The 14100-nt window shown below is 38.1% G+C and overlaps 1 protein-coding gene across 1 annotated transcript in view; it reads right to left on the reverse strand.

The window, feature by feature from the left end:
- The window catches only part of LOC110156981 (collagen alpha-1(XVII) chain-like), a 42907-nt gene extending 38017 nt beyond the window's left edge, over positions 1-4890 (reverse strand). The window contains exons 1-2 of the mRNA XM_055162411.1: positions 4404-4890; positions 864-934 (exon numbers count right to left, since the gene is read on the reverse strand). Coding sequence (XP_055018386.1) covers positions 864-918 — 55 coding nt within the window. The 5' untranslated portion in view covers positions 919-934; positions 4404-4890. The remainder of the gene's footprint in view (positions 1-863; positions 935-4403) is intronic.
- Positions 4891-14100: the final 9210 nt, after the last annotated feature.

Below are 14100 nucleotides of genomic sequence, written 5' to 3' on the forward strand. Positions count from 1 at the left end.
GCTTAGACTTGACAGATAAAAATCCAAGAGTGACTAATTAGACAGTGGAAGATTCGGTCAGTTTCAGACGTGTAATCATCCTTTATACTTTTGACCTCTTGGTGCCTCCCCAAAGAGTCACAGGAACAGAGCCAAGATTTGAAATTCCAGCTGAACGCATCACTTCGATTCCCATCAGTTAGTAACAGAGGAGCGTTTCAGCAGTCAAAGAGACAGTAAATCCTCCCCAAAGCAAAGAGAAATACCCAAGTTTACATATAAGACGAAAATGATAGCCGTGTAAAGTTCTTTAATAGTATTCTGTAGCCATAATAAAAATGGGAATACACCTAAGATTTTAACGCTATGTGTCTAAAAAAAAAAAAAAAATGGAGAGAGATAAGAGATTTGTGGGAGTTAAAGTGTGTTTGCAAATAAAGCTAATCCGGTCTTGATGGTGTAGGACATGTTGGTACAATAGTTGCTTTCCTATACACAGTAATATGTTTAAGTAAAGGGTGGGACAAAAGCAAAAAGTATATTTAGGGCGTCTTATGTAATAGACTTCTGAAGAAATCCCTCAATTAGCACATTTTTCCAAACATCTGTATAACTTCGATATATAATTTGACATACTTAGTCATGGGGTGGGAGATAGGACAAAACTGAATCACTTTTTTTTTCTTGCATTGACAGATCACAATTTTGACGTGATTTAATTTTGTTCATAAATAAAACTTTTTATCTATTTTAGTAACAATATTTTATACTTTTGTACTTTTGGCTATATGACTGAATATCAGATACAAAATGTGTTTCAGATCACTTTTGCTTTCTTTTTGTTGACAGACTCTGAAATGTCATAAACAAATGGGAATTCTCACCCCTCTCCTCTGACATTCCTGTGGAGAAGTCCATCCCTCCTGTTAATCTCTCCATCCCTTCATCTTAATGGCTGTAACAGTAATAAAACTGCTCTCAAAATCAGTTCTGTCCACACACGCACACATGGGGTCAGATGAACTGTTAATGAGCTATTCAAATATCAAAGAGCAGAAATCACAAGTTTGAGGTCATGCTGCAAAAATGTGGGTTAAAATTAACTTCAGAAACAACACAACAGACAGATGAGTGTCCTAACATCAACTTTCTTCAGTGGTGAAAAGAGTATTGCTCATACTCGTGCAAAAGTACAGTTACGTGGCTAAAAATGTAATCTCTTTAAGTACATTTTTAATTGGGCATTTTTAATACTTGGGTAGATTTTTTTTCATGTGATACTTTTACTTGAGTATTTTTTGGTATCTGTAACGTAACATAATAAGTAACAAAATTGAGTACTGCTTCCACCACTGACTTTAAGTACAAGTTCATATTTAAAGGTCCTATATTACAGACAACTGACTCTTGTGAGCTTTAAGTCTTGGTATAATGTTGCTTCCTCATCAGAAAGCAAAAACAAAAACCTGGAGTTGTGTTTTGTTTCAATCACACATGTTTCGGTGATTATTAGTTATTATTATTTTGTTGAAATTTCCCAAACTCAAAATGCTCACTTTCATCTTGAGATGTCATGCAATGGTAGTTTTCAAGTTAACAGGAACCTTTTACCTTTAGTTCAATAGAGATGAGCAATTCCTAGGCTGAAATTACCCAAATGATTCTAGTAAAGGTGTATGGAGTTTAAAAACACAATGGAGCTCTTCTTCTACTACCACATGACATCACAAGGTGGAACAGAGTGTTTTCTGTTTGAGAAAAGAACACAGCTTAAATATGCAGGATTTCTGTTTTAAACGTGTGTGAATGAAACAAAACACAACTCCAGGTATGTTTTTGGTGAGTCAGAAAAAAGTGTAATATGGTCCCTTTAAAAATCTACTCAAAAAGTACTTCATTACACTAACTTGAGTATTTGCACATAATTACTTTCCACCAGTGACTATCCATCTTAAACTTTCCTCTCTTTGTACGCTTGATCTATGCGCGATGAGTGACAAAAGACGACAATGAAATCTGTTCTAACGCAGTCCCACAGACAAGGCATAAATCATAAGGGACATTGCGTCTCACCACATCGCGGGATTCATTTGCTTGTTTGAAAACTTCACCAACAAAAGGAACAAAAGAGGGAGTACGATGAGTGCAAAGGCTGAATAGACCGTCCTGTCACCACGCCCTGGCCACCACAGACAGTTAGATGCACGTGTGAGAGCGAATGCAACAAAAAAAGGAAAGACGGTCAGATGCAAAGAAAACACAGAAGAAGAGCTATGCATGCAACAACTGATTAAAGGCGCATAGTGTAATTTTTCTGGTGGCGGGTCCGTCGAATGCTTTTCTCCATGGAAATGTTATTGCTTTGTCTGGAATGTTTCACAGTATTTTAATAAACCTTTCTATCTTCATGGAAAATAAACCAGGCTAAGTTACAGGTTGGATCTGTGGAGAAGCAACCCAGAGCACATGTTTTTCAAGGCATTTTTGAGCTATAAAACCACCTGTAATTTAATACATGTAAAGTAGAGCTGTCTAATGTCTTGCTGTGAAACATTCCAGGCAGCGCAATGGCATATCCACAGAAACAAACATTTGACGGACCCTCCATGAAAAAAGTTACACAATGCACCTTTAATGGGACAATATAGCACTTGGGATTGTTGATGGTAGCATTGTTGAACTCAAAATGCATGAGCAAAATCAGAGCAAAGAACAGGAATTACTGGTAGTTCGAGATTCAGAAATGTTGATAGGTGAAAACTTTAGCCTCGAGCTGGATTTTTTCAGTCCATAGTGACAGTAGTTTGATTTTGAATAGGTTTTGATATTGTCTGGAAAACACAGTACGATAATGCCAAAACAAACAAATTCAGATTAGAGTTTCAACATGTGGTTTAGTTGTTGGTTGAGATGTGGCTGAGTTTTGGTTTAGTCCTCGTTTAGACCTGATTTCATACTGGTCTACCGTAAATCCCATTATTATCCCATTATTATATTTTTCAATAAGTGATTGTATACTTGCTGGTTTGGTCATGGTTTAGTTCTGATTTAGTACTGGGTTAGTCCTGGTTTAGTCCTGGTTTGGTCCTGGTTTAGTCTTTGTTCACTGATGATTTGGAACTCAGACACTTCTTACCTCAATGTAATTTTCAATGAGAGGTGAACGTGGCACAAAGCAACAAAAACTAGGAGTGCACTGGAATCATTGTTTTCTTAAATTGGAGATAACGAAAAGTCAAAATTGCATCTCTGTAGATGTGATTCAGCTATTTTTATACCAAATCTTGGAAGATCATTTTAAATGTAGGCTAGTTCCAGTAACACAAGACTAATCCAGGACTAGAACCAGTTCTGATCCAAAGCTCTAAACAAGAGCTAAAAACAGACTACTATTACAAGACTGCAAATCAACCATCTGACCAGGACTAAACCAGGACTAAACTTAGAACTAAACGTAGAACTAAACAAGGACTATATAGGCTACTCTTTTCTTTACTAACCTTTTATTACACATAAACCTACAATTTCAAGACCATTTTTAGACTAACTACAAAATTTATGGACTCATCTAACTGGAGATGGACAGAGATTAAACTAGTTCTAGGACTTGCTTAATTTAGTGTAAAATAATTTCTCTTTTTTAAGGTAGTACTTCTTTAATCAGATAGTAAATTCTACATTCAGCTCGAATCCAGAAATCTTTGTAAAATTTCATCAAAGTGTTCTGGCTGGACAGTCCATCTTTAGAACTACTTTTTCCACGTTTTAATCCTGTATAAGATCTGGTTTAGTGCTTGCTTAGACCTGGTTTAGATCTGGTAGTAGGTTACACTGGAAGCTAAATATTTATATAGCTCTAACAAAGCCAGCCTGCGCACATTTTTTTCTACAAACTTCTAAATCATCAAGAACCGTGCGCACATAAACTTTTACTTATGTTCACATAATAACAATAAATGCAATGACTATAAAATGAATTCACACCATTCTCACAGTTTAACGCTAATCTAACATATTCCACTGAGTCAATGTGGGCATCATCTAAATCCCTGGATGACTGGACCCCTACAAAGCGCACTCACTCACTCCTGTGGTCCTCCGGAGTATATTTAGTCGGATGTAAATAGCCCGTGCCCCGAACGCAGCGCGACTCCATGTAAAACTACCCCGCTATCACAGTGACAGACAACTTTTAGGACGGCACCGGAAGAAAAATGATCCCTCCAGAGATCCCCTACATCCCTGTTAAGTTTACCTTGTTGCATATTTGTTCTAATAAATCTTAAGGCGCGAAACTGTCCATAAAGTTTAAAACAAAAAAAAAAGTTCTCAAGTTAGTGGTTAAAACTGGTAGTAGGTGAACAAAAGCATCCACGTTTGCAAAAAAGTGCGTAGCTATTGTCTACTTAGTGTTTAAACCATACCTTTAAGTCGCAAAAAAACACTCAAATCCAAAGTTTACTTAAGATGGGGCTGCGTCTAGTCCTTGAGCACGTTGTTGTATAGTTCCAAGATGCGCACAAGAGGGATGTCCCCCAACGTCCTCTGAATCTTTGTACGTTTTTTTTTCCTCACTTTCTTCTTTTCTTAACTTTCCCAGGCAAGCCAAAACAGAGATTCTTGGGCATCGGTCCCAGCCGCGCCCATCTGCGTTGGTTGGGGAGTTAAACAGGCAGGTGTAGCACAGCAGACGGCACGTTTAAAACGACGAAGAAGAGCGAGGAGAGAAAACAGACCCGTAGGCAACTAATTACTTGTGTCAATCTCCACCGTGCACAGACACAGCGTCAACCCGACCACAGTAAAGAAATAAAACTACCTCCCCTCGCAGTTACGATTGGTTTAGTCACTACTTTTGAAAAATAGCAAAAGTTTGGAGTGTGCGTAATGGTGAGTGGGGTTTTTGGAAGAGGGCTGTAAGTTCGCCTCGCCTAGTACCCCCCCTCGTGTCTTTTTTCCTCTTGTGGGGCGTAGGAGGGAGAGGCTGGCCACTGTTTCAACTCAGCCATTTTCAGGTCTACTCATCTATTGTACTGCAGCTGCTCTCGGACCACATCTGGCATCCACATTGGAAAGATTTACTAGTAAACGCAGACATTGTCACTGAATGTATAAGCAACGTTTCATCACACGTACAGTAATGTTTATGCTAAAGGCAAAATGCGGGGTTACCCTACCTGACTTTTTTGTTATGAAGCGTTTGGTTGCAAATACTTTGGTCCAGTCGTTTTAAAATTACAGTGTGTAGCTGTCAAAAGAGCCATTCGCACCTTTATCGTGTTTTATAAGCAACAATTCTCCATTCTCTTCAGATTACTATAATTCAACGATATTTGGAGAAATTGCACATATACAAGCAATCTCAGAATGAAATAAACTAGAAGTAGACCTACTACTACTGCATGAATCCATACAAACCCAAATACTTTTGCAGTAATTTCTGGTTTGTTGGACATTCTTTGGCACCGTATCTGCATGGTTATTTGGAAATAGAAGGTTGAAACCATATTTCTTAACATTCTCCATGGAGACAGATGCCATACTGTGGAATAGTACAGCAAAAATGAACAGTCCACAAAAAATATATAAAAAATATTTAAAACATGCTTTTCTATTAAAAAGTTACATGTTGGAACTTTAGGCATAGTCCAGTATGACAAAATATCAGCTACTTTTTTTAAAAGGTGCATTATGTAAATGTTCTGGTGGAGTGTCTGTCAGATGCTTTTCTCCATGGAGATGCTATTGCTTTGACTGGATGACTGGACTATGGCATTAAATTTTTCTATCTTCATGGAGACCAAACCAGACAAAGTTACAGTTCAGATATGTGGAGAGGCAACCCTGCTCACTGTCAAAATTCTTGTTTTTCTAGGTATTTTTGAGCTATTAAACCATGTGTAATCAAATAAATATAAAGCAGAACTGTTTAATATCATACTGTGAATCCGTGTATCATTCATTCATTTGTTTTTCAAAATAAAACCAACAATAAGAAAACAAAGAAACAACTATTTTCTTCATTATTTGTCTCCAAAACCAAAGTGAAAAAACAGATAACGATTCATTTTTTCAGGTTTCGATTTTGTGTTTAAATGAATAATGGAAAAAACTAACGTCCGTTTCCTGTTTCCTTGACTTAAACTGCAATGCCTGACTAAATCAGGACTGAATCAGCACTGAACCAGGGCTAAACCAGAACTGAGCCAGGAATAAACCAGGCCTAAACCGGAACTAAGACCGGGACCAGACCAGGATGAGGACCAGGACTGAGACCACGACTGAGACCATGACTGAGCCCGGGACCAGACCAGAACTGAGAACAGGAACAAGACCAAGACCAGAACTGAGAACAGGAACAAGACCAAGACCAAGACCAGAACTGAGAACAGGAACAAGACCAAGACCAAGACCAGAACTGAGAACAGGAACAAGACCAAGACCAAGACCAGAACTGAGAACAGGAACAAGACCAAGACCAGGACTGAGACCAGGACCAGACTGGGAACAGGACCAGGACTGAGACCGGAACTGAGACCGGGACTGAGACCAGGACCAAGACCAGTTTAGGCCTGGTTTAGTCTTGGTTTAGTCCTGGTTCAGTCCTGGTTCAATCTGACATCTCAGTTTAAGTCATGTAATTGGGAAATGGCTGTTATCCGTTTTTTCCATTATTCATTTAAACACAAAATCGAAAGCTGAAAAAATGAATCGTTATCTGTTTTTTCATTTCGGTTTTGGAGACAAATAAAGAAAATGAATGAATGATACACTGATTACTGTAGAACATTGTAGGTAAAGCAGGTTGTGGACCCTCCATCAAAACAGTTGTGCAATGAACCTTTAAACTCCACATGATTGACAATGGCTTTCTTAAGCACAATAGGAAAGTGGTCATTCTGTTGGCTGCTTTATTATTTGACATAAGATATTTATATCAGTTAGTAACACAGCTGGAAAGAGAAGACTCATAACTGACAGGGAAAAAGCATGCTAATTTGTACATTTGACAATCTTGCGTAATATTGTTTCTGTGCCAGTTTTAGACTCGGAAAATCATGTCTTGTCAACCTCCAAGCTATCCACCGATCTTTAAAAGCCCATTTGAACATTACATGACATTAAAACTTCCATAATTGTCATAATGATAGCTTTCATTTATTGACATCCCTCACCATAGAACTCTCCCAGCCCCAGTGCATCATGGGAACATCTTACTTATAACCCCATAATAACCACTTCTATCCACTCATTTGCATTTTTGCATTTTCGGACAGATTAGATGCCTCACTTCTCTGGCAATCCACAAGCACTTTTGGGATCTTCCTCTTTACCACACCCAGTACGTACAGTACAGTCACCCACCCACGTTTTCTCTCTCCCACCCAAGGGTGACTCACCGCTGGTATAGTATGGTTCTAATCTGCAGACATGATGGGAAACAAATGGCCCCAAGGAGAGAGACTGGAGGAGGAGTCGCAACTAAGTGTAAGATCTGAATAATGCCAAGTTCAACAAGAAGATGAAGAGAAGTTTGATGTCGGGGCAGGACATACCAAGGTAATGATAACACACATTTCCAGTCAATGTAGTCCCGATAACAGTTTACCACAGTACGATGTATTAAAGCTGCACTGCGTAACTTTTCTTGTGGTCTGTCTGCTATTTACTTGTCTCCATGGAGATGTTATTGCTTTATCTACAATGTTCCATGGAGTGACGTTTGACATATCCGTGTATTTCGGTAGCTCAAAAATACAATAATTCCTTCTGTGATCTGAATTGTAATGTAGTGTAGTGATATAACCTGCTTGTCTCCCTTGTGGTAGGTTTAATCTACACTGTGGAACATTCTAGACAACACAATAACATTTCCATGGAGACAAGCAGGTAGCGGACCCTCCACTGGATGTTGGTATTTCGCAGCCCACCTTTAAATTACCTAAGTTTGTGCTTAGTGTGTTTGGTAGCGGGTCTGTCACCTGCTTGTTTCCATGGATATATCAATGCTCTGCCTTAAATGTTCCGCAGCGTGACATTACTAGGCTCTATGTTACATTTAATCAATTACAGGTGGTTTTAAAGCTTAAAAATACCTAGAGAAAAAGGCATTCTGACTGTGAGCGTGGTGGCCTCTCCACAGATTTGACCTGAAAGTTGGACCGGTTTGGTCTCCATGGCGATAGAAAGCTTTAATATAATCTTGTGAAACATTCCAAACAAAGTAATAAATCTCCATGGAGACAAGCATTTTAACTGATCCTCCACAGGAAAAGGTACACAATGAACCTTTAAAGTTGAAGTCCAAAGTTCATTCTGTATTTGGAAGCAGCAGCTGTCAAAACAAGGAGGTCTGATGAGAGGTTTTCTAAGGGTCTTCAGTCAGATCCTGTAACTTGAGTCTTATTAAAAACGAGACCTTACTCAGTGGGAAGTCCCAATTGTGGATATAAATATATACATGATGATGGGGGCACTCACAGAAGCTATTAAAAATATCACCCTTAAGATATAGGGAGAGGTTTAGGTTTCTTGTAGTTCACTTCATGTCTTCATTAGTGTGCAGTGGCAGAGTGGTTAACCCTCTCACACAAAAAGATAATACTGGGGGTCTGTCTAATGGGTAGACTGTTAAAGACGCTGTACCTGATTTTTACTGTCCTGAAAGTACAGTAAAAACAGTTTGCAGTAGTCCAAATTTATTTCTTACCTTATGCATTCCAAGCATCTTAATTATTCACCCTGATGAGTTTATAAGCACTTTTCACAACTGCCATCATGGTAATGCTAACAGCAACTAGCATGCTAACGGTGCACTTCCTGATTATCGGACAATAACACAGCACACTTCCTGATTTATGGACAATAAAGCGTCTTATAATTAATGGATAATGGACTTATTTTAACCTCAAGATCTGCTTATACCATAAATTTGTACTGAGGGAACAGTTTTTGTGCAAATGCAAATGAAAAAAAGAAAATGCATGAAAAAAATGGAGTACAGGACCTTTTACTTCCTGAATTTAACATAGTGACCTCTACAAGTAATATAAATTCTCTGCATTCAAAGATACAGAAAATAGAAAGAAAATAGATTTGGACCCAATATCTACTATCAATACCAATTATTATACTCTCTGAGAATCAAAATAACTCAATAAAATGTAATTACACCCATATTTTGGAAACAGGAGTTGCTTGGATGATTTGAAATCCCCGCATTGATGAGAGACAGCTACAAAAAAAGTTCAATAAAAGTATGTTACGCACAATTGACTTTAGACATCATCATAAGAAATACATGTCCTCGAAATATGCTACACAAACACATGTATCAATCTCGTTGTGGTTTTCTTAGCATATAAAAACAAGTACCATCTCTGTTATCGTTCACTGCAGTTATGAGCTCTGGAGGTGTAGGTTACCCGCGGCAACAGTGGTTTTCTGATGCCAGCCTCCACTTGTCCTGTACGTACACTCTGTTATCTTTACTCATCTGATTAGACTTTGATATGAATATGATGACAACTTTTTATTACCAACTACAATGGAGACAGAGAAAAGAAAAGCATTCATCGTGTGCCAGTTATTTGCACTGGTGATATGGGTGGGTGTAATTTATTGCAGGAAATCTGTACCTGAGGTGTTACCTGGTAAATCCAGATTGAGATCTCTGTGTGTTTTTTATTATTTTATTATTACAGGTTGATATTAGTCTGGTCTCCACGCCCTCCATCATGCTGTAGACTGTATAAAGGAGTTTGCTGAGTGTGACGTCATCCATAGCAATCCAGGTATCATTCGTTCATATGTTTTTCAAAATAAAACCAGAAAAATAAAACCAAAAATAAGATAACCCTAATAATTATAAATTTTTTCAGTTTTCGATTTTGTGTTTAAATGAATAATGGAAAAAACAGATAATGGTTTCCCGTTTCCGTGATGCAAACTGTGATGCCGGATTTTGCACCGCATTTGGACTGAACCAGGAGGAGTGTCGGGACAGGCCTGGAGGTGCACCCACATACACTGTTGGCTGATCAAGACTGATACCAGGACCAGACCAGGACTGAGACCAGGACTGAGAATAGGATCATACTGGGACTGAGACTGGGACCAGACTGGGACCAGGACTGAGGCCGGGGCTGAGACTGTGGGACCAGACCAGGACCAGACCAGGACTGAGAATAGGATCATACTGGGACTGAGACTGGGACCAGACTGGGACCAGGACTGAGGCCGGGGCTGAGACTGTGGGACCAGACCAGGACCAGCCCAGGACTGAGACCGGGATCAGACCGGGACTGAACCAGGACTGATCCTAGGACTAAAACAGGGCTACACCAGAACTAAACCAGGACGAAACCAAGTCTAGGTCTCAGTGCTGGTCTGGTCTCGATCTCAGTTGTGGTTTAGTCCTGGTTCAGTCCGTGCGGCGCAAAAGTCCGGCATCGCAGTTTAAGTCAAGGAAACAGGAAACGGCCATTATACGTTTTTTCCATTATTCATTTAAACACAAAATCAAAAACTGAAAAAAACATTTTTTTCATATTGGTTTTGGAGACAAATAATGAAGAAAATAGTTGTTTTTTTGTTTTCTTATTTTTGGTTTTATTTTGAAAAATGAATGAATGAATGATACACAGATTAATAGCATTCAGCTCTAGTCAAACAAAGCTCACTGATGCTGGCAGTTATAGGAGTGAATTTGGAGCCACATGAGGAATAGGGATTTATTTAAGACCAAAATAGTGAAATAAAAACTCCAATATCAGGTGGAGCAAATTAATACGAATTTAACTGATTCACAAGGGAAATTACAAAGTAAAGTACAATTCAATAATTATTCACCTTGCACAGACAGAATGCATTTTTAACATTTACTTATTTTTCATGCCAACCCCTGTAGAGTCATTACTGTTATGGCACAGATAGTTGTGTTTTTCAATACACCATAAACAACTCATTAAGCCACCATTAACAGAGTGAGACTTGGAGCCCACTCTCCAGCAGAGTCCATGGAATGCCCTGACCTAGAGGAAACAGTGAAGGCTCTGCCCCTTCCTGTGTATCTGCCTTTATAAACTGTAGTTATCTGTTGGTCTGATTAAGAACTTGCTGAATTTCACCTAAGCGACACCACAAAGTCATGTTTCTTATTTTTACTATTGGCAAACATGAACCTAATTTCCATTTAGGCCTGTCATGATAATTACTGCTTTGACTTCAATATATGACAGAAAGAGCTTTACTTTTTCATGCTCAGTATTAGAAAATATCACAAATGCATTTCCTTTGCACTTTGCAGTTTTTATTTTTGTTGTAATATTAAGCCAATTTGATAATGTTTGAACTGGACTTAATTACAGTATGATACTTATAGATACTAGAACTAACTACTAAATTGTTTAATTATGTTATGTATTTATTGCTGGACACATTTTTACCATGTTGTTCACAGCAAAAAGGTTTACTAGTTTTATACTGCTTTGAAGGTGTACTGTGTAACTTTTCTGGAGGAGGGCCAATCCAGACTAAGTTATAGGTCAGATCTGTGGAAAGGCACCCAAGGTTACTGTCAGATTGCTTGTTTTTCTAAGTATTTTTGAGCTATAAAACCACCTGTAATTGAATAAATGTAAGGTAAAGCTGTTTAATGTCATACTGTGGAACATTCCAGGCAGAGCAATGACATCTCAATAGAAACGAGCAGGTGACAAGCCTACCACTATAAAAGTTATGCAATGCACCTTTAAGACTACTGTGTCAGTGATATAAAATACTATCTATGTTATTGTGATATTTTTCTGCCGTAATAGAGTATATCGTACTTCAGAAAATTTACTATCATGACAGGCCTGGCTCCAACAGTCAAGTTTACCATAGACAGCCTTTAACCTTAGTCCAATAAAGCCTTACATGTTTGTCTAATTTTAGTTTATATCCAAGAGCTAAGTATATGAGGACTTTATGTGCTGTAATGCTAATAGCCCTGGCCGTAAATTCAAACTACTATTCTGAGACCACCCCTGCAGAACATGACTTTTAAACCCTGTCGAATAAATAAATAAACAAATAAACCTGCCCAACTGACTTAACAGAACTAAATACAACTACATGTATTTCACTGGGTCTAATATTACCAAGGTTTGCACAACAGCAGCCAGACCATTCACCCTTTAGTCATTATTGGCATTGAGATATTAACTTTGTATGACTTCACTGGCTGCTATGAGACTCTAAATTCTGTAACTATATACAATAAGGAACAGGTCATCAGACATTAAACATTAAACTACATTGGAATCATATTTAAAGGGCCCATAATATGTTATTTTCTGATTCATGTTATAATGAAACAGACCTGGAGTTGTGTTTTCTTTCATTCACACACGTTTAACACACAAATCCTGCATATTTAGGCTGAGTTCTTCTTTCAGCCAGAAAGCACTCAGTTCCACTCTGTTGTGATGTCATGTGGTAATATAGGTAGTATTTTTAACCTCCATACAGTGTCATTGGAATCTTTACTGCCAATCGGCAAAAGGTTGCTGCTGTAACTCAAACATGTGTGAATGAAAGAAAACACAACTTCAAGTATGTTTTTGATGCCTTAAAGCTCACATGAGTAGATTTTGTGTAATATAGGACCTTCACCATATCATAAGCACTTTAAATATGATTATATTTGCTCATTCAAACGTTCAGAAAGATACAAATTCCCATGACCTGGAGGTGTGCAGTTTCACTAAAGTAGCATTATTCATGCCAGGGCAGGTACTGGTTTATAATTCACACCTCTCCTCCAGGCTACAGAAGGGGGAAAGCAGGCTGGAGATAGAGGTAAGTTCACACTATCAATCGTATAAAGACATAATTAGTCTGAGAATGTGTTTTAAATAGAGGTGAATCAGTGGTGAATCACAGTGAGTCGAACCCATCACCAGCGGTCGCCGAGTAACAGAGACATAAGCAGACACAAGCAGACAAAAGCAGTGTTTTAGAGAAAGAGAAGTGGAGAAGAACTCTGAAAGTGATGAGTTGGTATAATAATGTGCAGAGAGAGTCTATTATGTAATAATAGATCTATTATTAAAATACGGCTCGTGTTTAGTCACAGGGTAATGTGTTGACTCAGTACAATAATAACAATAATATAGCAAAACACTATACAACCTCATTCTTAATATGGTAGGTTCATGATCTAAATATAAAACTGTATTTGCATGTCTGTGCTGTACTCAGAGCACTCCCTGCCAGCTCAGTCCTTGTTATCTTGCCTGGGGTCCAGATTACACAGTTCTTCAATACTTGATGAAGATGTGAGTCTGGTCACCAGTGATTCTCCCCGTTTTCAGATGGGCGTGATTGACAAGTGAACTAGCCAATCCAATCATATTTGTTCTATTGAGTATGCAGTGTGGAAAATGCAATGCAAAGCACTTTGAGTCTTTAAAGGGGTGGTGTAATATAAACCAAGGCATTGTTATTAATATAATGATATTTTAACAAATTATTGAAATCAAAACCACATACTTACAGTATAGTGGCAAACGTTTCTCAAAATACTAGACCTAATATTACAAAATTGAAAATACTAAGTCTTAATTTGAAAGCCCAGGCCATATTTTCTAGAAAAAAAGTTGTGTATACAATAACACTTCTGATTGGCCCCATCACGTATTTATTCCCATCACAGAATAAATAGTTACCTAGCTGGCTGTGAGTCTTGATATGCTGTAACAGCTCCTATTTAAGGACCAAGAAGTGGCTAATAATCAGCTGTTGCCCCCCCCAGTGCTGCTCTAAAGAGCCCCTGAGGAGCCAACATGATCAAGATGATTCAGTTATGACTTTGTACTGCCCCTATTAAAAGACCAGCTATGTGTATTTGTTATCACTATAACACACAGGACAAACAGATACGGTAAATATGGTAAATACAATGTTCATATTATATTATAATATATTATAATAACGTTATTAATGTGTAAACCATTTAAGCTATGTGACACAATACGTCTGTGTGTTTTTTTAAAAAGCCAAAATAGATCTTCTCGACTACATTTCCCAATATTCCCTTCGGTTATACGTCACTAAGACTCGTCCAATCACTAGCTT

The sequence above is a fragment of the Boleophthalmus pectinirostris genome, unplaced genomic scaffold (assembly GCF_026225935.1).
Source record: "Boleophthalmus pectinirostris isolate CB_2022bp ecotype Guang Dong unplaced genomic scaffold, ASM2622593v1 HiC_scaffold_5, whole genome shotgun sequence".
In the NCBI taxonomy this organism is placed as follows: Eukaryota; Metazoa; Chordata; class Actinopteri; order Gobiiformes; family Gobiidae; genus Boleophthalmus; species Boleophthalmus pectinirostris.